The 26297-nt window shown below is 33.8% G+C and overlaps 1 protein-coding gene across 2 annotated transcripts in view; it reads right to left on the bottom strand.

Annotated features, from left to right (window-relative positions):
• Positions 1 to 11485: 11485 nt before the first annotated feature.
• The window catches only part of LOC143234827 (upstream stimulatory factor-like), a 44143-nt gene continuing 29331 nt past the window's right edge, over positions 11486 to 26297 (bottom strand). For both annotated transcript variants that reach the window (XM_076472482.1, XM_076472483.1), the window contains exons 6-8: positions 21519 to 21613; positions 13479 to 13738; positions 11486 to 12664 (exon numbers count right to left, since the gene is read on the bottom strand). In XM_076472482.1, the coding sequence (XP_076328597.1) occupies positions 13514 to 13738; positions 21519 to 21613 (320 nt within the window). In that variant the 3' untranslated portion in view covers positions 11486 to 12664; positions 13479 to 13513. The remainder of the gene's footprint in view (positions 12665 to 13478; positions 13739 to 21518; positions 21614 to 26297) is intronic.

The raw sequence follows: 26297 nt of genomic DNA, 5'->3' as shown, positions 1-26297 counted from the left end.
TGTCATTGATATCAGTGCTTTCATCCAAAGCCAGACTGAAAGCTTCACACGAATTCAATCTCTCTTTCAAAGTTTCTTTGATGTCCTCTGAAAGATCTTTTGTCCTGCGTGAGACAGTAAAGCGGGAAAGGCTAGTTTGCTCCACCAAATATTTTTTCTCTGGACATGCATATTCTGTGAATATTGTTAAACAATTTTTAATAAATTCTCCATCACTGAAAGGCTTTCCCTTTTCTGCCATACATTCACAAAGCTTAAACCTCAGTTTTGTCACCAGTTCTGAATTTTTCTTGAAAGTGGTAAAACACCTTGTTGCTTTTCAATGGATGTTTTAAATGTTCAATTTTGTCCTTTCGTGCCTGACCAACAATTTCATCAAACTGGGAGGAGTGCTTAGTTGCGTAATGTCGCTTAATATTGTACTCTTTCATGACTGCAATTGTAGTTTGACAGACGAGGCAGACAACACCTTGATTATGTGGGACAACAAGATATTTTGTGCACCATTCACTGTTGAATAACCTTCCCTCATCATCAATTTTTCGTTTCTTAACTGCTGACATTTTACTAGCCCTGAAATCAAAACAAAAATTATTCTCACGAAAATAGCAAAGTAGAAAAAAAACATAGAATTTATTTACACATGGAACCTCTTATGGACAGAAACACATGTTTCTAAATTGGCATCCCGATCATAGCCTTCCGGTACTTAAATTAATTGAGAATAGCAAAATACAGTGTGACCTCGCCTATTCGCGGTTCGCCATTCGCGGCCCCGCATATTCGCGGGTTATGCGCGAACTGCGTTTTGTAGGTCACAGAGACTGAAAGGGCTTTTCGAGGAGATTTCTGTTGTATTTACTCAATCAAGCCGTTTTTTATCAATTGTCGTCTTCACCAAACAAGATTGGACTGCTATTGACTGACTGCCTCAGCTTCCCCAACAATGCAAACGGCAAAGCACAGCCCGGTAACGCACGGTACAATTTAGTGAAATACATAACAGTATGCAATATTGCTACATTATTACTGCATCAAAGAGTATAAGTATCATTAGTGTTTGGGAAGCATTTCATATAGTATATAATCGCATACATATACGTTTTAAAACTGCGTCCAATATTCGCGGTTTTTCGCTATTCGCGGGAGGGTAAAGAACGTAACCCCCGCGAATAACGAGGTCACACTGTACATAGAATCAGATGCATCTGAAAGCAAAAATTTTAATAAATTCAGTAAAGTCACAACAATATGCTAAATAATAATCAATTTACCTTCAATCTCTTGTAGTAACTGTAAAAGGTAATAAAATTTTCACCAATAATGAATGACGGACAGCAGAGGTTAGGGAAAATTGTCGCCAGCGGGCGAAGGCGAGGTTCAGGACATGACGTTGAGTCGTAGACAATAGTGCTAGTGCACGTCACCTATTCATGCCCTAAGGAGGCCGACCAATCGAATTCGGCCTGCTCCTCTCTAGCAAAGATAATTTTAGAAGTTTGTCGAGTCGAAGCCTGGGAATCCCGTAGGATCGATGCTTTTAAAAATATTCCATTTGCGTTGGATTACAGATCAGGCCACATGGTTAGATTACAACAACTAGGGCCACACTAAATGGCTTGGCGGGCCGGGTTGTGGCCCGCGGGCCGCCTGTTGCACACCCCTGGTTTAATACAATGTGCTTTACGCAATCGTCTTCATTGTTGAGCTACTAGTATAAGTGATTGTTCCCAGTGAAACGGTTTCGTGTTTAATGATTCATAAAAATGTAGACTTTCGCTTAGTTTTCAGAATAAAAATATCTTAACTGAAAGGACTTCAAAACGATATTTTAACATGTTAAAGTAGGGAAAGGTGGAAACAACAACAACCGACAAAGAAGTTTGGTATTATTAAAACTTGTTCAAATGGTAATGAAATTAAGATTTATAAGCATCTCTTGTAATCTTTCTAGCGACTTGACTAAACCTTAGCACAATTGGTTTTCCAATATGGTTTGTTGATCCGTTTTGAAAGAAATTTTTGCATTATTTTATCCGAATTTCAATAAAACAATTACCTAGAGCGATGACTGGATTAAATCTAACGAGAAAAACGTCGAACGGTATTGTTGAAACATATGTAAGAAACGCGTAGCATTTAACTAATGAAACGGATGTATCCGTAAATGTGAACAGCAACACATGATATCACTCATATTTTGTTATTTATGTTGGAAATGAACATCAGAGTTGTTGTCTCTCTGAAGTTAACTAGTATCGAAAGCCGAGCTTTAAGTTTAGAATCCTTCAGACTAGGATAATCTGGAGGTTAAAACGATCGATCCGTAATCTGAGATTCGTGAGTTCGAATCCTTTTCATCAAACACGCTCGTTCTTTTAGCCATGGGTACGTGAAAGGTGACGGTTAATTCCAACAGTTGTTTGTAAAAGAATTACCCGAGGGTTGGAGGTGGGTGGTGTTGACTCACACAGTTTTCTCTCTTGTCTATACTGTTATATTAGGGGTGACTAACACGGATAAGCCTCGCATAGTTTTCGTGAGATTTAAATCAAACCAAACTTTCCACTGTGGGGCAGGTCTCAGAGAAGGTACGACGTTTATCGGTAATTCTAACTGTTTAAGATATACACAAACTATCTCTAATCCTAATTGTTACATAGGTTCTCAACTCCAGGAACTGAGAATAAAATCTGACATATTAACGTGCACATTCTGCAGAACAAAAACAATATTCATTAATTTCCATTACAATTTTGCCCTACTCAGTAGTTGTACTTTCCTTGTTAGGCACTGAAAAATAGCACAAGAGGTAAAATACTACCGAAAATTAAGATATGCTCGTAAGTGTGAGGCCTCGTTATGGCCAAGTGGTTAAGGCACTCGACTCGTAATCTTAGGATCGCGGGTTCGAATCCCCGTCAAATCAAACACGCTCGCCCTTTAAGCTATGTGGGCGTTATAATGTGATGGTCGATCCTGCTGTTCATTGGTTAAAAAGCAGCCGTTGGCGGTGGGTGGTGACGACTAGCTGCTTTCCCTCTATTCTTATACTGCTAAATTAGGGACCGCTGGCGCAGATATCTCTTGTGTAGCTTTATGTGAAATTAAACAACAAACAATCAATATCTCAAATGAATTGTTTTATTGTGAACGATATTAATTACCCGAAAGCACGTGTTCCTTTTTTGAAAAATTGGTTACTTTAGGTGTTCGTTTTAACTTTATATAGAGACGCGGGAAATCCATTATTCTAAGACCAATGACGACCGAAAGTTTGAAAATGTTCAATTTTTTTTTATTTTCTTAATTCCTAATAGTTTTAGAACATAAAATTGCCTCTGTTTTATCTAAGATTAATCCATAGTTTAATACTGGTTTGTAATGACTTATATTCATATGGTTTATTGTTAGATTAATCCTTAGTTTAATACTAGTTTGTAATGACTTATATTCATACGGTTTATTGAAAGATTAATCCTTAGTTTGTAATGACTTATATTCGTACGGTTTATTGTAAGATTAATCCTTAGTTTAATACTAGTTTGTAATGACTTATATTCGTACGGTTTATTGTAAGATTAATCCTTAGTTTGTAATGACATATTCATACGGTTTATTGTAAGATTAATCCTTAGTTTGTAATGACATATTCATACGGTTTATTGTAAGATTAATCCTTAGTTTGTAATGACATATTCATACGGTTTATTGAAAGATTAATCCCTAGTTTGTAATGACATATTCATACGGTTTATTGTAAGATTAATCCTTAGTTTGTAATAACATATTCATACGGTTTATTGAAAGATTAATCCTTAATTTGTAATGACATATTCATACGGTTTATTGAAAAATTAATCCTTAGTTTGTAATGACTTATATTCATACGGTTTATTGTAAGATTAATCCTTAGTTTAATACTAGTTTGTAATGACTTATATTCATACGGTTTATTGTAAGATTAATCCTTAGTTTGTAATGACATATTCATACGGTTTATTGAAAGATTAATCCTTAGTTTGTAATGACATATTCATACGGTTTATTGAAAGATTAATCCTTAGTTTGTAATGCTATATTCATACGGTTTATTGTAAGATTAATCCTTAGTTTGTAATGACATATTCATACGGTTTATTGTAAGATTAATCCTTAGTTTGTAATGACATATCCATACGGTTTATTGAAAGATTAATCCTTAGTTTGTAATGACTTATATTCATACGGTTTATTGTAAGATTAATCCTTAGTTTGTAATGACTCACATAAATTTGATAAAAAGTGCACTAGGTCTTCTCAGCTTAGTTCACATAGAAAACTATTGTTATATAATTTCACAGCGTAAAATGTGTCTGAACCACTCAAATATATTTCAACAATATCTGTGTAATGTCTCAACCATCTTGATAAGACCTGATAATGGGTGAGGAACCTTGTTAGCACTAGATTTAGCACATATGTCCTAGTTCCTCTATTATTAAATATTTTTCTTTACGTTCACTCACAGTTTGTTAGTATTGCTTCTCCAAAAATAAGATTTTTTCATGTGTTAAGTTTTAAGTTCCATAAACAATGAACTAATGTTTTTCTGCCATGTTTACTGTTACTGTCATAACTGAATGCGAATTGTGGTTTTCGTACAACCAGTTTTATTCTGTGTGATTTGTTTGTTTGCTGTTTGTTTTTTTAATTTCGCGTAAAGCTACACGAGGACTATCTGCGCTAGCCGTTTCTAATTCACCAGTGTAATACTAGAGGGAAGGCAGGTAGTCATCACCACCCACTGCCAACTATTGGGCCTCTCTTTTACCAACGATAGTGGGATTGATCGTCACATTATAGCGCCCACACGGCTAAAAATACGAGTATGTTTGGTGTGACGGGGATTCGAACCCACGAATTACGAGTCAAGTGCTTTAACCACCTGGCCATGCCGGGCCCTATGTGATTTACGTTATTATACTAATTAAATTTGTGTAATGTACGTTATTATACGATATATTTATTTGACATTAGCATGTTCATAACTTTAAAATATTTACTTAATATATCAAATATGTTGCCTTAAATATTATTTACTTACAGTAAAATGAAAAAAAACTGTCTAATAAATTTGATTTTATAAAACGTTTTTACCCTGACTTAGAACATTACTATTTATATTTTAAAAAACGTAAAAAAACCTACGTTCGATTCGAAGAAACTGTGACAGAAAATGAGTTTTTTACTCGTGAACCCACGAATCATAAAAAATCGAAGTATAGAAGATATTGAAAAGGTTAAAGTTGATGAATCTCATAAATCATTCTCACTGATCGATACCGTCCTGGGATCTTATGAAAGTTTTATAATAGTTATTGATAAATACAATAGCTCCAGTCGTGCCTTGAACCAGAATTTCTCTATGATTTTTTCTGGGTTGATAAAACTACAGTACTGTAAGGTAGAACCACGCTTTATAGTGCTTACACTTAAGATTCTGTGATACAGTTTGTTTATTATCAAAGCTACTGTTATACAGACGTTTACGTACTGCTTTCTCAAAAAACAAACAAGGCTTAACTTCTAAACTTAAATTTACATAATGAGCATCGAATATGGCTGCACATCAACCAGAAATATAAACAAAAATAATAAAAAAAAACACGGGATTAGAAATGTTATTAAATTATGACACTAGAATTATCAGAATAACCATTCGATTAACGAGATTTTGAAATGTTATTTAAATAAATGTACGTAATATCAAAATAGATTTATAAAGCAATATCCACATGTATTATCCTACCGATATTTCTTTTCCCATAAAATATGGGTAGAATGTTTGCAAATCATAGTTACTGCTGCGAGAAACAAAACAAAAGGTGTCATATCAGCTGATGTCGTCCAAAACTTTAGAATATAACAGTTTTCACGAAGGATGAACAACAACAATAAGGTACCTTGTTCTTTTCACTGTAACTTCTGTCTTTGATGGTTTAGTAAATCTGATATCACTGAGCAGACATCAACCAATTAAAGTTATAAGAAATACTTTGTTTTGTTTTTGAATTTCGCACAAAGCTACTCGAGGACTATCTGTGCTAGCCGTCCCTAATTTAGCAATGTAAGACTAGAGGGAAGGCAGATAGTTATCACCACTCATCGCCAACTCTTGGGCTACTCTTTTACCAACGAATAGTGGGATTGACCGTTACATTATAACGCCCCCACGGCTGAAAGGGCGAGCATGTTTGGCGCGACGGGGATGCTAACCCGCGACCCTCAGATTACGAGTCGCACGCCTTAACACGCTTGGCTAATAAAAAATAGTTTAAGGACAATTTCTATTATTTCATCTCGCGGAATGTCCTAGATGTCATGAGCACGTTTAACAACACTTGATGTTGTTTCATCTTGCAGAATGTCCGAGATGTTAAGAGCATGTTTAAGAGCACTTGTTGTTTCATCTAACGGAATGTCCTAGATGTCATGAACATATTAAAAACTATTCTTGTATCTTAAATCAAGATCACCATGTAATGACTCAAAAGTGACCTTGCTTTGGAAGACCTTTCATCCACAAAATACTATGTTTCGGTAGTTTCATAGTGTTTTTCAAATTAAAATATCGAATTATTAATTTATTCTATGTTTTCTATGAGAAATGAATCAAATGAATTTTCTCTTTTTGAAAGTTTCCAGGAATATATGATAATTCACGTACAACCGACTGACGGTTTTAAAGTTAAATAATAGCGACTTAAGAAAGTTCTGAACAATATTCTTAACACGTTGCTTTTCACTGAGGCTGAAAAAAATACTTAAATATCTCGAGCGTATTGCTTCGACTCGTGTTTGTTCCCAGAAAAACAGTGAGTTCACATATACACACAAAAAAATCATTTTATCTAGAGGAAAACATTCAGATGTTAGTTTATACTATTTCGTTATAAAATTCTAAGTGATAATTCTGAATCAAACTTTAAAAGATTATTTTCTTTCTACTGTCTGATCTCGTTAAGATATTGTGGCTTACATGACACATTATTTCAACATTGAGGGCGATGGAAACAACTTGTGTTATTCATGGCGTCTGGTAGAGAAAAGAAGCCACCTAGAGTTACATAGTGATAATAAAAACATGCATCGGCTTAATGTATATACACGTTTCAGTAAAATGTCAGCGTTAACCTGTAGTTATTACTGTCTGAAACTCTAATTGACCTCAGAGAGTCTAATGTTTAGAAATAAAACACATATCGATTATAAACTTTGCGACATTAAGCCTAATTATTCGAAATTTCTACGGATCAGGCCAACCTTCTTTATAGCAGTTCTGTCACAACAGCTAGCAATATTCTGCATACCAATCAAGATGTGAAGTCTTACAATGGATCACGTTCTTGGTTGGTTTTCGAAAGCTGGTTAAACTAGATCATTTTAACAGAAGGTGGCGATTCATACCATAAGCCAGTCTGTCTTTTTTTACTTCGTAGAAAACAAAGTTTGATTGTTGTTAAATACAAAACTTCCCTTCCCGCCAGGACATACAATGCGAAAATGCAGTGAACACAGCAGATTGGTGAATGTAGCCTTTCTCTAACGCAAACAAAACAGCACACAGCTACCATATCAACTATCTCTTCTTTGTCCCCAACGGGTATCGAATCTTGTTCTTTAGAGTCGTTAACCTGCAGACTTATTACTAAGACGCTGGGCATACGGGAACCTAAGCTGAAACTTTAGCATCTTTAAAACATGCTAACTATATATAAACAAGTTTAGTACTTAACTGAACCCATTTCAACACTTTCTTAAACAGAAGATTCATTAAGAGATGATGCAACCTTATTGGAATACACGAAACCTGGGAAACATTTACATAATGCCATTTTACAGTGACGTATAAGGATGCGATTTTTACATGTTCAATATGACCGTTTCTTCTTTCTACGGTCTGGCCACATGGTTTCAGAGAAGAGGCTGTCCGTTCACTTAAAGAAAGGCCATGTTGGACAATGAAAACCTTGTAACTTGTAAGTCCGTATATTTACTGATGTCCTGCATGGAGGAAGGGTGCATTCAAAATCAAACTACCGTGTGTGCTTTTCACATTTGAAACATTTTTTTCTAAGTTTATTTTGAAGATATTCATGTTACCCCCAGCTATTTTCGAACACATGGAATGTTCAGTGCACAGGGAAAACATCCTAAGTATAAAAACCACACTGTGTGTCTAATGTTTTCTCAACCCAAACGAGCCGTTTTTGCATATAAGATATGTTATTCATTTTTAATACCTTGTCATAGCAACACGAGTTTCGTTTGAAGTTATTACTTTTGTTACGAGCCTTTTTACAAACGGATAATTCTCAATAAATGTGTATTAACACTCTCAAAACATTAGTAAAAATAATTATTGAGAAAAGTAACAAATTAACATCAGTGTCGTCTTCACCGGTGAAGTATGTTATCCAACGCGTCGTACAGAACTTGTAAATGTATGTCCCATGATAATACCATTTGTTAAGGAGTGTTTTAAAATGGAAATCTCAAATCCTTGTAAGTGTAGTACGTATAAAATATTGTTTGTTTCTTTACTGTATGAAGAAATTTGTCGGGAAACACTTATACCAGAAGTACCAACGTAAATAGATTTAGGTCTGGTTACCGCTGGAATAAACTGTAAACATTAGCAATAAACTAGCGACATCTGTGAAACAATAACGGAGGTAGAATAGAAAAACCAGAATAAGTCGTGAAAAATATCTGTAGAAACTGTGTGGAGAGAGGAGTTGAATCGAAACCTATGACGTCAAAAATAAACACATGTTAAACACATACTGTACAACTGTTATAACACATGTTAAACATGTACTGTACAACTGTTATAACACATGTTAAACATGTACTGTACAACTGTTATAACACATGTTAAACATATACTGTACAACTGTTATAACACATGTTAAACATATACTGTACAACTGTTATAACAAATGCTAAACATATACTGTACAACTGTTATAACACATGCTAAACATTTACTGTACAACTGTTATAACAAATGCTAAACATATACTATACAACTGTTATAACAAATGCTAAACATATACTATACAACTGTTATGACAAATGTTAAACATGTACTGTGCAACTGTTATTACAAATGTTAAACATGTACTGTACAACAGTTATGACAAATGTTAAACATATACTATACAACTGTTATGACAAATGTTAAACATGTACTGTGCAACTGTTATTACAAATGTTAAACATGTACTGTACAACAGTTATGACAAATGTTAAACATATACTGTACAACTGTTATGACAAATGTTAAACATATACTGTACAACTGTTATGACAAATGTCAAACATATACTGTACAACTGTTATGGCAAATGTTAAACATGCACTGTACAACTGTTATGACAAATGTTAAACATGTACTGTACAACTGTTATGACAAATGTTAAACATATACTGTATAAATGTTATGACAAATGTTAAACATATACTGTACAACTGTTATGACAAATGTCAAACATATACTGTACAACTGTTATGGCAAATGTTAAACATGTACTGTACAACTGTTATGACAAATGTTAAACATATACTGTACAACTGTTATGACAAATGTTAAACATGTACTGTACAACTGTTATGACAAATGCTAAACATATACTATACAACTGTTATAACAAATGCTAAACATATACTATACAACTGTTATGACAAATGTTAAACATGTACTGTGCAACTGTTATTACAAATGTTAAACATATACTGTACAACTGTCATGACAAATGTTAAACATGTACTGTACAACTGTTATGACAAATGCTAAACATATACTATACAACTGTTATAACAAATGCTAAACATATACTATACAACTGTTATGACAAATGTTAAACATGTACTGTGCAACTGTTATTACAAATGTTAAACATGTACTGTGCAACTGTTATTACAAATGTTAAACATGTACTGTGCAACAGTTATGACAAATGTTAAACATGTACTGTGCAACTGTTATTACAAATGTTAAACATGTACTGTACAACAGTTATGACAAATGTTAAACATATACTGTACAACAGTTATGACAAATGTTAAACATATACTGTACAACTGTTATGACAAATGTTAAACATATACTGTACAACTGTTATGACAAATGTTAAACATATACTGTACAACTGTTATGACAAATGTTAAACATGTACTGTACAACTGTCATGACAAATGTTAAACATATACTGTATAAATGTTATGACAAATGTTAAACATATACTGTATAAATGTTATGACAAATGTTAAACATATACTGTACAACTGTTATGACAAATGTTAAACATATACTGTACAACTGTTATGACAAATGTTAAACATATACTGTACAACTGTTATGACAAATGTTAAACATATACTGTACAACTGTTATGACAAATGTTAAACATATACTGTACAACTGTTATGACAAATGTTAAACATATACTGTACAACTGTTATGACAAATGTTAAACATATACTGTACAACTGTTATGACAAATGTTAAACATATACTGTACAACTGTTATGACAAATGTTAAACATATACTGTACAACTGTTTTAGATACCGATACCTTTTGTTTGTTATACAAAAAGTTATACAATGAGTTGTCTCTACATAAACTCGTAGTTTAGCGTTAGGAACTTTGATTTACCGCTAAGTAACTACAAGTTGATTGAAGTGAAAATAAGTTGGTTCTTGATGTACAGATTTGTTGTTGTTTGAAAAATTGCAAGCAAAACTACTCATAGACTAGAGAGAAAACAAAAATTAGTGGGATTGAATGTTACGTTGTAGTGCCCTCATGGCTGAAGTGGCGAGTGGATTCTGGATGGAGATTCGGCCACCGTCACATTGACCAACAGGCCCGAGGGACAGTAAAAACAAAAAAGGAATTGGTTACAAAAATTAATTGCCGGATTAGAATCACTGGTGGAACATGAGAGCATGGAACAGATTTGTCTTGGAACATCGATTGTTTCACAAACTTCACTGCTCTTACAGAAGTGGTGTTTTTTTGCTAAGTGTTTACTGTGAGCATTAGATATTTGAAAAAAACTTGACAATAAACAAGTAACTATAAGTTAGAGGATCCTATGACAACACACAAACATTTATATTTAAAATAACCAATAAAAATTACGATAACAGATTATATCCATTAATCAAAATAATAGTTACCATGAAAATCATAATTAAACGACAGCTATGTTTATCTTACTGAATACGTAATAATGGATCTAATGATGTAATAATTTATCTAATGATGTAATGATGTAATAATGCATCTAATGACACTACTCGTACACTTTTTAAAGTGTTTTTAAGTTAGGTTTAAGTAAGTTTTATATACTTCACCAAGAATTATTTGAAAATATATTTATTTTTCTAAATTCGTTTTAGTGTTGTTTAAACACATGTACACAAAAAACACATTTATTATTCTTTCTCTGTTTTTTATTTTATCCAAAGCAAAATGTTCAATTCTGTACACATACATATATATTGGTTATCTGTATACACCACTCTTGTCTGAATATACTTAAAATACAAGCATACTCTTATTTTAATTAGTGTAAAAAAGTGTAACATTTCCTTGATTCAATCTAATTAAGGATATGAAACGTCCTATAAACTGTATGTACTAAAGTTTTCATTATTACAAGTACAGAGCTTATGGAAAGTAAGTTACAACATGACTAATAGAGTGAACTAAAGCTGTTATTAGGGTTAAGTTTCGTTGTAATGGTTTGTGAGACAATTAAGCTGTCCAACACTTTTCTGTGTCTGCTAGCGATCTGATGTTAATATTTGGGAACTAAAACTGCCAGTATGTTTATCTTATTCCAGAATCTTTGATAATAAATCACTCTTCAACCTGTACATGGAATACATTACAAAAAAACAAACAACATATGAACTCTGGAATAAAATATTCAGTTTCACATTCTGTTGGTATCAGGAAATAATTATATAAATCCAAATTAAATCTGTTTCACAAGTGTTCAAAATAAATCGTTTCTGTCTGCAACCAGGTATTACTCGTTGATGTGTAAGGTCGTTTAGTATATTTTCAGTTTTTTTTTAAATATCTACTGAAAAAATCGAAATTAATGTGTTAAAAGTAATTTGATAAACAAATCTGGTGTCACTAGAAAAATCAAACAATGCAATTGAAATCTTTCTATATCTACTTACCTGTACTTTATTTGTACCTATAACCTCATAATGGTTTAACCAGTCTCACCTTAGTTTAAAACGAATGCATCTTAGCACACTTTCCGTCATTCCAAACAAACACAGAATAGTTTCATAACTGTTATTTGCTACATAAAGTAATATTTGTTACTTGTTACACAAGTTTCATTTAAAATATTTACATTCTTACTCCAAGCAGTAATAATAACAATAATTTTATAACGTAAACTAAAGGTGTTTCATCTGACCTTTTTCATCCACTGACATACATTTTAAACAAGTGATAAACAAGTCAAACCAACACTAGTGGTGCTTCTTTGTTTTTCTGGTTAAAAAACTTCAAAGATGCTGGAATACAAGTTTTTCTTTTGAAGTAAGAAACCTTCAACAAGTCAAATTCAGGCATTATATACAGCCTGAAAAACAAAAAGAATCCCTTGGTTACTGTGTGCTCAGAATTTTAATGTATAATACAAATATATTTAAATAATAACAATCTAAGCTATGATTACTTCTTCATCTGAACTTTTACAGACTGACCAATAATTTCCCTAAATAGGTCCCAAAAGTCATTTGATTTAACCACTCACACCACAAAACAGTAGTGTGTTGCCTTTCAGTCAGACCGCATACATGCTAAAATGAAACTATAAGATGGATCCTTAACATTGCAACTTACGCTGCCATGTTGACAGTAAAACATGCACATGCCATAAATCATCACAATAATTACGTACTCTGTAGGCTACAACTCAGCATGACACATGAGCTTCAAAAGCAAGAAATAAAAATATTTGTTACTCTTAATTTTGGTTACAATTACTCTTGAAACAGAAGAAATTCATGATTTAGTCTATATTGTAGCCTAGGATACATACACCTAAAACACAAACATTACCAACAGCTACCTCATAACAGTTTCTCCATTTCTTTAAACCAAGAGACATAATGTCTGTGATGTTCAGTTAATAAACCTTCAGATATAACAACAAAAATTAATTACATTATTGTTTTAGTTTACTTTGATAATGTTAGAGAGGAATGTTAGTTAACAGTAATAAAACGATTACCTGAATACTAATACATAAGCTCTATATGACAAACGATTACCTGAATACTAATACATAAGCTCTATACGACAAACGATTACCTGAATAGTAATACATAAGCTCTATACGACAAACGATTATCTGAATACTAATACATAAGCTCTATACGACAAACGATTACCTGAATACTAATACATAAGTTCTATACGACATCAGCTATGAAGCATTTGTTCTCAGATGATCAGATACAGTGATCCCTTGTTGTTGCAGATGTGCTCGGAACATCTGATTTTCATTCTTCAAGTCTTCACACTGTTGCCTCAGTAACTGTACATTCAATGACAGTTGCTCATTCTCTTTTAATATATCAGGTAATCTGACGTTGGTACTTCTCAGTTCCTGGATGTAGTCGCAAGTCTTGGCAAGGATCCCTCCTTTACTCTGTTTTAAACCGAGAGTAAACAAAGATAACATCTTTATGTTTGACTACAAGTTAGAACATCATAAAACCCAAGTTATCTTTAAGTAATTCCATCCATGACAAATACATAACAAAGGTTTTCTTTATCAATAACCACTCTACGTGCATATCTCGTCTGAGAATAAGTTAGACACAGCTATGGGGAAGATTGCTCTAATATAAAAGAGAAAAACCAACACAAAAACAGGCTCATAGGAGAAATTGGAAATTAAAGACTGAGAAGTCTTGGGGTGGACGTTCTGGGTTTACAAAGGTTTACGGCATTAAACAATTTTACGTTGGGAAAGCAAGACCAATTATCATTCATGTACCAATTTTTAACATGTATGAACATTTGGCTTTCTGCAAAAAGAAAAGCACTGTGGCTTGATGTCGTGGTGTAAGTTTACAAGAAACAATTGGTAGATAATGTAAGATGATTCGATGTCTTGGTGTAAGTTTATCAAAAACAATTGGTACATAATGTAAGATGATTTGATGTCTTGGCATAAGTTTATCAGAAACAATTGGTACATAATGTAAGATGATTTGATGTCTTGGCATAAGTTTATCAAAAACAATTGGTACATAATGCAAGATGATTTGATGTCTTGGCATAAGTTTATCAGAAACAACTGGTAGATAATGTAAGGTAGCTTGATGTCTTGATACAAGTTTATGAGAACAACTGGTAGATAATGTAAGATGTTAAAACAGACACTGATCTCTCAAATAATGCTGATCTTCACAGAGTGGTAAACAAGCCACACGTGATCTTCACACAGTAGTAACTAGTTCATATGATATTTTTCACAGTGGTAAACAAGCCACACATGATTTTGACACAGCAGTAACTAGTTCATATGATATTTTTCACAGTGGTAAATAAGTCACACATGATCTTGACACAGCAGTAACTAGTTCATATGATATTTTTCACTGTGGTAAACAAGCCACACATGATCTTGACACAGCAGTAACTAGTTCATATGGTATTTTTCACAGTGGTAAACAAGCCACACATGATTTTGACACAGTAGTAACTAGTTCATATGATATTTTTCACAATGGTAAACAAGCTACACATGATCTTGACACAGTAGTAACTAGTTCATATATTTTTCACAGTGGTAAACAAGCTACACATGAACTTGACACAGTAGTAACTAGTTCATGATATTTTTCACAATGGTAAACAAGCCACACATGATCTTGACACAGCAGTAACTAGTTCATATGATATTTTTCACAGTGGTAAACAAGTCACACATGATCTTGACACAGCAGTAACTAGTTCATATGATATTTTTCACAGTGGTAAACAAGTCACATAAGGCAGTTCTTCATTGCCAACACTGAAAATAATTGATCTTTAGAGTTTATGTGAATGTTCCACCCACGAGTCAAACAAGGATATTACCTCTTTACAAAAATCATGTGTTTAGCTTTAATCAGAATATATTGACAGTTTTTTTGTTCTTATCTACAAAAGTACACTTATTTATTGGAAAGATTTTAGAAGAGAGCTACTGGAAAGAATCTAGGAATGATTGTGAGGATAGGTTAAGATCTTTTAGTTTTTATTTAATCTTGAGATAAAAAGTAAGATCTGACATTTTTTATCTAATAGGGTGATTAGCTTATAAAACGAGTTGCCACAAAAAATCCTAGAAGCTGGTAGGAATTGATAATTTCATGAAAATTGATTGGGTTTGTTTCTTTTTTTCTAATGCAGAAAGAATCTTGAAGGAATAGTGGTCTCTTTCTATCCATGTTAAACATACGTGTTTTCTTGTTGTTTATTTCTGTACACACCAGTATATTCAGCCTGTATGATTTCTTCTAAAACACAAGCTAAATGAATAGGTTAGAAACTACAAACCTGAGGCATAGTTAACTCAAATTTAGTGATAAAATGCCAGCACAACTGAAAGTGAAGCAAGTTTAATTGCACATACAATTACATGTTTTGGTGCATTACAAGTAGATGTGTGTGGCATTCCTATATATTTCTCTAAATGTTTCTGTAGTGTGCATTTTGTAATATTCAATAATAACCATCTTCTGAAAACCTAAAGTTTAAATAAAACTTTTATTAAACAATCAGAAACTGTTTGGAATCCACATCTATACAGAATTATTAGAAATGTTTATAAGCTAGACCTAACTACAATATTTATAATTGGGTGTGTGACGATAGTTAGTTATTAAATGTTGCAATTCAGTGTCATGCTGGTAACCAAGTAGTTTCCAAATCTGACTCAGAACTAAACTGAAGGGGCCAGTGTATCATATTAACAGTCTCTGAAAAACACTGAAGCTGCAGTGTGAGGTTCAGATTAATGTTAGTCTGTTTTTTGCATAAAGTTTCACAATGGGCTATCCACATTCTGCCCACCGTGGGCATTGAAACCTGAATTTTAGCACTAAGTCTACAGGCATACTGCTGTGGCACTGGGGGGTAACACTATTTTTATCACCAGAAAATCACATTTTTTTCCATTGTTTTCAATTTTAATTTTAAAGTAATACATTTAAAGAGATTTTGACCTCAAGATCATGTGAGTAAATGTTACTATGTAATCACGAAGTGAAACCTGCAGTTCCATGTGAGTGATCTAAAAGAAATAGTTCAATAGGGATGGCACACTTGATAACTATATAAAGTAATAACAACAAATACTGCCTTAATCTGACATCTCTGTTTAACAGAACAGAATATACATACAAATTTAAGCTGTTTAACAGCAAGTACATTTTCTTTACAAGAGAAGATGTTAACAATACATACACACACACATGTACAATTTCAGCATTGTCTTTATTCCTCTTCGTTGTGATTGACAAATATTAAAAGTCCTATATACATATATACACATACACATGGTCTTGTTTAGTACAATCACAATACACTTATGTGTACATACAATCACATCTGGCCTTGTTTGGTATGATCACAATACACTGATGTGTACACACATACATACATCTAGCCTTGTTTAGTATGATCACAATACACTGACATGTATATACACACCTGGCCTTGTTTGGTATGATCACAATACACTGACATGTATATACACACCTGGCCTTGTTTGGTATGATCACAATACACTGACAGGTATATACACACCTGGCCTTGTTTGGTATGATCACAATACACTGACACGTATATACACACCTGGCCTTGTTTGGTATGATCACAATACACTGATGTGTACACACATACATACACCTAGCCTTGTTTAGTATGATCACAATACACTGACATGTATATACACACCTGGCCTTGTTTGGTATGATCACAATACACTGACATGTATATACACACCTGGCCTTGTTTGGTATGATCACAATACACTGACAGGTATATACACACCTGGCCTTGTTTGGTATGATCACAATACACTGACACGTATATACACACCTGGCCTTGTTTGGTATGATCACAATACACTGACACGTATATACACACCTGGCCTTGTTTGGTATGATCACAATACACTGACACGTATATACACACCTAGCCTTGTTTAGTATGATCACAATACACTGACATGTATATACACACCTGGCCTTGTTTGGTATGATCACAATACACTGACATGTATATACACACCTGGCCTTGTTTGGTATGATCACAATACACTGACATGTATATACATACCTGGCCTTGTTTGGTATGATCACAATACACTGACATGTATATACACACCTGGCCTTGTTTGGTATGATCACAATACACTGACATGTATATACACACCTGGCCTTGTTTGGTATGATCACAATACACTGACATGTATATACACACCTGGCCTTGTTTGGTATGATCACAATACAGTGATGTGTACACATATACATACATCTAGCCTTGTTTAGTATGATCACAATACAGTGATGTGTACACATATACATACATCTAGCCTTGTTTGGTATGATCACAATACACTGACATGTATATACACACCTGGCCTTGTTTAGTATGATCACAATACACTGACATGTATATACACACCTGGCCTTGTTTAGTATGATCACAATACACTGACATGTATATACACACCTGGCCTTGTTTAGTATGATCACAATACACTGACATGTATATACACACCTGGCCTTGTTTAGTATGATCACAATACACTGACATGTATATACACACCTGGCCTTGTTTAGTATGATCACAATACACTGACATGTATATACACACCTGGCCTTGTTTGGTATGATCACAATACAGTGATGTGTACACACATACATACATCTAGCCTTGTTTAGTATGATCACAATACAGACATGTATATACACACCTGGCCTTGTTTGGTATGATCACAATACACTGACATGTATATACACACCTGGCCTTGTTTGGTATGATCACAATACACTGATGTGTACACACATACATACACCTAGCCTTGTTTAGTATGATCACAATACACTGACATGTATATACACACCTGGCCTTGTTTGGTATGATCACAATACACTGACATGTATATACACACCTAGCCTTGTTTGGTATGATCACAATACAGTGATGTTTACACACATACATACATCTAGCCTTGTTTAGTATGATCACAATACACTGACATGTATATACACACCTGGCCTTGTTTGGTATGATCACAATACACTGATGTGTACACACATACATACACCTAGCCTTGTTTAGTATGATCACAATACACTGACATGTATATACACACCTGGCCTTGTTTGGTATGATCACAATACACTGACATGTATATACACACCTGGCCTTGTTTGGTATGATCACAATACACTGACATGTATATACACACCTAGCCTTGTTTAGTATGATCACAATACACTGACATGTATATACACACCTGGCCTTGTTTGGTATGATCACAATACACTGACACGTATATACACACCTGGCCTTGTTTGGTATGATCACAATACACTGATGTGTACACACATACATACACCTAGCCTTGTTTAGTATGATCACAATACACTGACATGTATATACACACCTGGCCTTGTTTGGTATGATCACAATACACTGACATGTATATACACACCTGGCCTTGTTTGGTATGATCACAATACACTGACAGGTATATACACACCTGGCCTTGTTTGGTATGATCACAATACACTGACACGTATATACACACCTGGCCTTGTTTGGTATGATCACAATACACTGACACGTATATACACACCTGGCCTTGTTTGGTATGATCACAATACACTGACACGTATATACACACCTGGCCTTGTTTGGTATGATCACAATACACTGATGTGTACACACATACATACACCTAGCCTTGTTTAGTATGATCACAATACACTGACATGTATATACACACCTGGCCTTGTTTGGTATGATCACAATACACTGACATGTATATACACACCTAGCCTTGTTTGGTATGATCACAATACAGTGATGTTTACACACATACATACATCTAGCCTTGTTTAGTATGATCACAATACACTGACATGTATATACACACCTGGCCTTGTTTGGTATGATCACAATACACTGATGTGTACACACATACATACACCTAGCCTTGTTTAGTATGATCACAATACACTGACATGTATATACACACCTGGCCTTGTTTGGTATGATCACAATACACTGACATGTATATACACACCTGGCCTTGTTTGGTATGATCACAATACACTGACATGTATATACACACCTAGCCTTGTTTAGTATGATCACAATACACTGACATGTATATACACACCTGGCCTTGTTTGGTATGATCACAATACACTGACACGTATATACACACCTGGCCTTGTTTGGTATGATCACAATACACTGATGTGTACACACATACATACACCTAGCCTTGTTTAGTATGATCACAATACACTGACATGTATATACACACCTGGCCTTGTTTGGTATGATCACAATACACTGACATGTATATACACACCTGGCCTTGTTTGGTATGATCACAATACACTGACAGGTATATACACACCTGGCCTTGTTTGGTATGATCACAATACACTGACACGTATATACACACCTGGCCTTGTTTGGTATGATCACAATACACTGACACGTATATACACACCTGGCCTTGTTTGGTATGATCACAATACACTGACACGTATATACACACCTAGCCTTGTTTAGTATGATCACAATACACTGACATGTATATACACACCTGGCCTTGTTTGGTATGATCACAATACACTGACATGTATATACACACCTGGCCTTGTTTGGTATGATCACAATACACTGACATGTATATACATACCTGGCCTTGTTTGGTATGATCACAATACACTGACATGTATATACACACCTGGCCTTGTTTGGTATGATCACAATACACTGACATGTATATACACACCTGGCCTTGTTTGGTATGATCACAATACACTGACATGTATATACACACCTGGCCTTGTTTGGTATGATCACAATACAGTGATGTGTACACATATACATACATCTAGCCTTGTTTAGTATGATCACAATACAGTGATGTGTACACATATACATACATCTAGCCTTGTTTGGTATGATCACAATACACTGACATGTATATACACACCTGGCCTTGTTTAGTATGATCACAATACACTGACATGTATATACACACCTGGCCTTGTTTAGTATGATCACAATACACTGACATGTATATACACACCTGGCCTTGTTTGGTATAATCACAATACACTGATGTGTACACACATACATACACCTAGCTTTGTTTAATATGATCACAATACACTGACATGTATATAGACACCTGGCCTTGTTTAGTATGATCACAATACACTGACATGTATATACACACCTGGCCTTGTTTAGTATGATCACAATACACTGATGTGTACACACATACATACACCTAGCCTTGTTTAGTATGATCACAATACACTGACATGTATATACACACCTGGCCTTGTTTAGTATGATCACAATACACTGACATGTATATACACACCTGGCCTTGTTTGGTATGATCACAATACAGTGATGTGTACACACATACATACATCTAGCCTTGTTTAGTATGATCACAATACAGACATGTATATACACACCTGGCCTTGTTTGGTATGATCACAATACACTGACATGTATATACACACCTGGCCTTGTTTGGTATGATCACAATACACTGATGTGTACACACATACATACACCTAGCCTTGTTTAGTATGATCACAATACACTGACATGTATATACACACCTGGCCTTGTTTGGTATGATCACAATACACTGACATGTATATACACACCTAGCCTTGTTTGGTATGATCACAATACAGTGATGTTTACACACATACATACATCTAGCCTTGTTTAGTATGATCACAATACACTGACATGTATATACACACCTGGCCTTGTTTGGTATGATCACAATACACTGACATGTATATACACACCTGGCCTTGTTTGGTATGATCACAATACACTGATGTGTACACACATACATACACCTAGCCTTGTTTAGTATGATCACAATACACTGACATGTATATACACACCTGGCCTTGTTTGGTATGATCACAATACACTGACATGTATATACACACCTGGCCTTGTTTGGTATGATCACAATACACTGACATGTATATACACACCTAGCCTTGTTTAGTATGATCACAATACACTGACATGTATATACACACCTGGCCTTGTTTAGTATGATCACAATACACTGACATGTATATACACACCTGGCCTTGTTTAGTATGATCACAATACACTGACATGTATATACACACCTGGCCTTGTTTGGTATGATCCACTGTACAGTTAGGCACAACTTTTGACAACTTCATTATCCAGGTGTTAATTTTATCTCGCCGTCTTCTTTCCACTGTTAATGCATCAAAATAACAATATTTAAACCCATATATCTAACACAGTAAATCAATAGGATTCTTATGAAGAAAGTGGTTAGCTTTTTAAAAAAACTTTATCATGCAAGTTAGTTATTACATAAAAACTTTATCATGCAAGTTAGTTATTACATAAAAACTTTATCATGCAAGTTAGTTATTACATAAAAAACTTTATCATGCAAGTTAGTTATTACATAAAAAAACTATCATGCAAGTTAGTTATTACATAAAAAACTTTATCATGCAAGTTAGTTATTACATAAAAAACTTTATCATGCAAGTTAGTTATTACATAAAAACTTTATCATGCAAGTTAGTTATTACATAAAAAACTTTATCATGCAAGTTAGTTATTACATAAAAAAACTATCATGCAAGTTAGTTATTACATAAAAAACTTTATCATGCAAGTTAGTTATTACATAAAAACTTTATCATGCAAGTTAGTTATTACATAAAAACTTTATCATGCAAGTTAGTTATTACATAAACTTTATCATGCAAGTTAGTTATTACATAAAAACTTTATCATGCAAGTTAGTTATCACATAAAAAACTTTATCATGCAAGTTAGTTATTACATAAAAAAACTATCATGCAAGTTAGTTATTACATAAAAAAACTATCATGCAAGTTAGTTATTACATAAAAAACTTTATCATGCAAGTTAGTTATTACATAAAAAACTTTATCATGCAAGTTAGTTATTACATAAAAAACTTTATCATGCAAGTTAGTTATTACATAAAAACTTTATCATGCAAGTTAGTTATTACATAAACTTTATCATGCAAGTTAGTTATTACATAAAAACTTTATCATGCAAGTTAGTTATTACATAAAAACTTTATCATGCAAGTTAGTTATTACATAAAAAACTTTATCATGCAAGTTAGTTATTACATAAAAAAACTATCATGCAAGTTAGTTATTACATAAAAAACTTTATCATGCAAGTTAGTTATTACATAAAAACTTTATCATGCAAGTTAGTTATTACATAAAAACTTTATCATGCAAGTTAGTTATTACATAAAAAACTTTATCATGCAAGTTAGTTATTACATAAAAAAACTATCATGCAAGTTAGTTATTACATAAAAAACTTTATCATGCAAGTTAGTTATTACATAAAAAACTTTATCATGCAAGTTAGTTATTACATAAAAACTTTATCATGCAAGTTAGTTATTACATAAACTTTATCATGCAAGTTAGTTATTACATAAAAACTTTATCATGCAAGTTAGTTATTACATAAAAAACTTTATCATGCAAGTTAGTTATTACATAAAAACTTTATCATGCAAGTTAGTTATTACATAAAAAAACTATTGGTGAAAGTTTCTTTTCCTTTACTCTCTGAAACCACTTCTGTAGAAAATTATAATTTTTGTCTGTGAAGGTGTGTAAAAATAATTTAAAAGTGACACTTAAGATACACTGCTATGTCACAGGGGGTGGGGATGACACTTAAGATACACTGCTATGTCACAGGGGGTGAGGATGACACTTAAGATACACTGCTATGTCACAGGGGGTGGGGATCTATTTTGAGTTTGAACTGTTCATTAACAATGTTACTAAAAACAACATTACTTGAACTTTATTGTATTATTCTAATGGAATTAAAGATAGCAGAACTCTTGATGATAAGAAATCCACTTGAAATAAAAATGTATCTCAGAATGGTTGGAATGGATATTAACACTTACTGATAAGGAGAGAACAACATTTTGACCTTCCTAGGTCATCCTCAGGTTAAGGTTTTATATAATGTTACTCTCTCCATATCAACAAGTGTTAACACCCATACCAGCCATTCTGAGATACAATCTACAGAACTTTTTATACTCAGAAAAATTTAATAAAATAATTATTTAACATTTTCTGAAACATTTCATTCCTAGTCTCTCTATGATTTATAACTTTGATGGTTTTTTTCTTAGTTTGTAGACTTCAATTCCAAGCTCATTAGAAGACACAATGATTTCTTATGACACTCACATAGAGTATTGAATGTATATTCTTATGACACTCACATAGAGTATTGAATGTATATTCTTATGACACTCACATAGAGTATTGAATGTATATTCTTATGACACTCACATAGAGTATTGAATGTATATCATGGCAGTATTTAATAAAGTTGAAAATATTTTGCTTTCAATTTCACTTACATAGATTAAAGATTTGATACCTTTCTTACAGAAGTTACAGCTGACAGTTAGAAGTGTTCCATTTTATTTGTAATCACTGATAACCTCTTTCAATAAACACCTTTTAAAGTGAACCACATATCCTTAAACAGCAGGAATGTTGTAGCTACAGCTGAACAGAAACGTTGAAAATTTCTCAAAGATCTTTATCCAAAATCTATTTTGCTTGTAATGCATTTCTTGAAAACAATGCGATCCTTAAAAACAATCAGATTCATCAATAACCACTTTTTAAAATGGAGAAAAAGATTCCTTAGCTTTATTATTCAACATTGTAAACACTTCTTAAGCTTTCAATAATCAATCATTTGCATTCAGTTCTTCATTATTTGGAAAATGCAAATATCTAAGAACTGCTGAAAAACTATATGCAGAAAGTTTAGTATGTTAGTCTATCAGTTACAGTTAAATATCACACTTGGTTAAGCACTGTAAAACTGGCTATCATCACTTCAGCAGATCAAACACACGTACAATTGATACTATGGAGAATGGACATCCCATCTCTTTTGTCTTGAATGACAGCTGCTGTGGCATCCTCTGTCCACTTCCAGAGGGCATTACCTTCTCGTGGAACTCAAGTGGAGAAACTCAAAGGAATAATGAGTTACTGTATGATCCCAAGTGGCAAAACAAACACGAAGGAATATTAGGGTAACGTACGCTACACACTTGTAACGTACGCTACACACTTACACGTACGCTTTGCAACAAAGACTAACTCATCTGTTTTGGTTTCCAAGGGGCAAAACAAACACGAAGGAATATTAGGGTAACGTACGCTACACACTTGTAACGTACGCTTTGTAACAAAGACTAACTCACCTGTTTTGGTTTCCAAGGGGCAAAACAAACACGAAGGAATATTAGGGTAACGTACGCTACACACTTGTAACGTACGCTTTGTAACAAAGACTAACTCACCTGTTTTGGTTTCCAAGTGGCAAACAAACACGAAGGAATATTAGGGTAACGTACGCTACACACTTACACGTACGCTTTGTAACAAAGACTAACTCACCTGTTTTGGTTTCCAAGGGGCAAACAAACACGAAGGAATATTAGGGTAACGTACGCTACACACTTACACGTACGCTTTGCAACAAAGACTAACTCACCTGTTTTGGTTTCCAAGGGGCAAACAAACACGAAGGAATATTAGGGTAACGTACGCTACACACTTACACGTACACTTTGCAACAAAGACTAACTCACCTGTTTTGGTTTCCAAGGGGCAAACAAACACGAAGGAATATTAGGGTAACATACGCTACACACTTACACGTACACTTTGTAACAAAGACTAACTCACCTGTTTTGGTTTCCAAGTGGCAAACAAACACGAAGGAATATTAGGGTAACGTACGCTACACACTTACATGTACGCTTTGTAACAAAGACTAACTCACCTGTTTTGGTTTCCAAGTGGCAAACAAACACGAAGGAATATTAGGGTAACGTACGCTACACACTTGTAACGTACGCTACACACTTACATGTACGCTTTGTAACAAAGACTAACTCACCTGTTTTGGTTTCCAAGTGGCAAACAAACACGAAGGAATATTAGGGTAACGTACCTTACACACTTACACGTACACTTTGCAACAAAGACTAACTCACCTGTTTTGGTTTCCAAGGGGCATTAACAATTGCAACCAAAGGCTAGTGAAGTCCTTATGCTAAAGAGACAAGAGTATGATATTAATAAATTTTCCATAACACACTGAGATCTGTCCATATCTTGGCAGTAAGACATCATCTAGCAAGTATTGAAGCCAGGATATCAAATTTGGTGAGATATAGCACAAAAGTTCATTTCTGAAGTATTTGGCAATTCTACAGCACACAACACTTCAAGATCCAGACTGTCCACTGAGCTGGAGCAAGATCTGATAAGCATGCTTTATCACATGGAATAAAATACCTCTCCAAGCCATCCTGAAGGATTCAGTATAAGTGACATTATAATGAACAGCTGACTTGACATACAAAATATTTTTTGAAATGAAAACTGTGATTAGATATCATAGGTAAAAAAATGGTTATTCTTTTAACCCAAGTTTCAGGCATGACCTGAGTACAAGTATATAAAACATCACAGAAAATAAGGTGCATGTGAGACATGAAGAGAATATTGGAAGAAGCCAATAACTCACAATTACAAAACTAAAACATGAAGAATTAATTATATGTTTTGAGGAGTTGGAGGAAGATAAAACTTATTATGTCTAACAGGCTGTTCAATGTATGAGCTATTCAGAAACAGGCTGTTCAATGTATGAGCTATGTCTAACAGGCTGTTCAATGTATGAGCTATTCAGAAACAGGTTTTGGTTTCTTGGAGAAAGAACCTAATAACAGCCAGCCTTGGAGCTGCAGAAGAGGAATGTTCAGGTTGATGAAGATGATGATTATCTGTGACAAAGATGGAGCA

Source organism: Tachypleus tridentatus, chromosome 12 (genome assembly GCF_004210375.1).
Source record: "Tachypleus tridentatus isolate NWPU-2018 chromosome 12, ASM421037v1, whole genome shotgun sequence".
In the NCBI taxonomy this organism is placed as follows: domain Eukaryota; kingdom Metazoa; phylum Arthropoda; class Merostomata; order Xiphosura; family Limulidae; genus Tachypleus; species Tachypleus tridentatus.
This window is presented reverse-complemented; position numbering and strand designations above follow the sequence as displayed.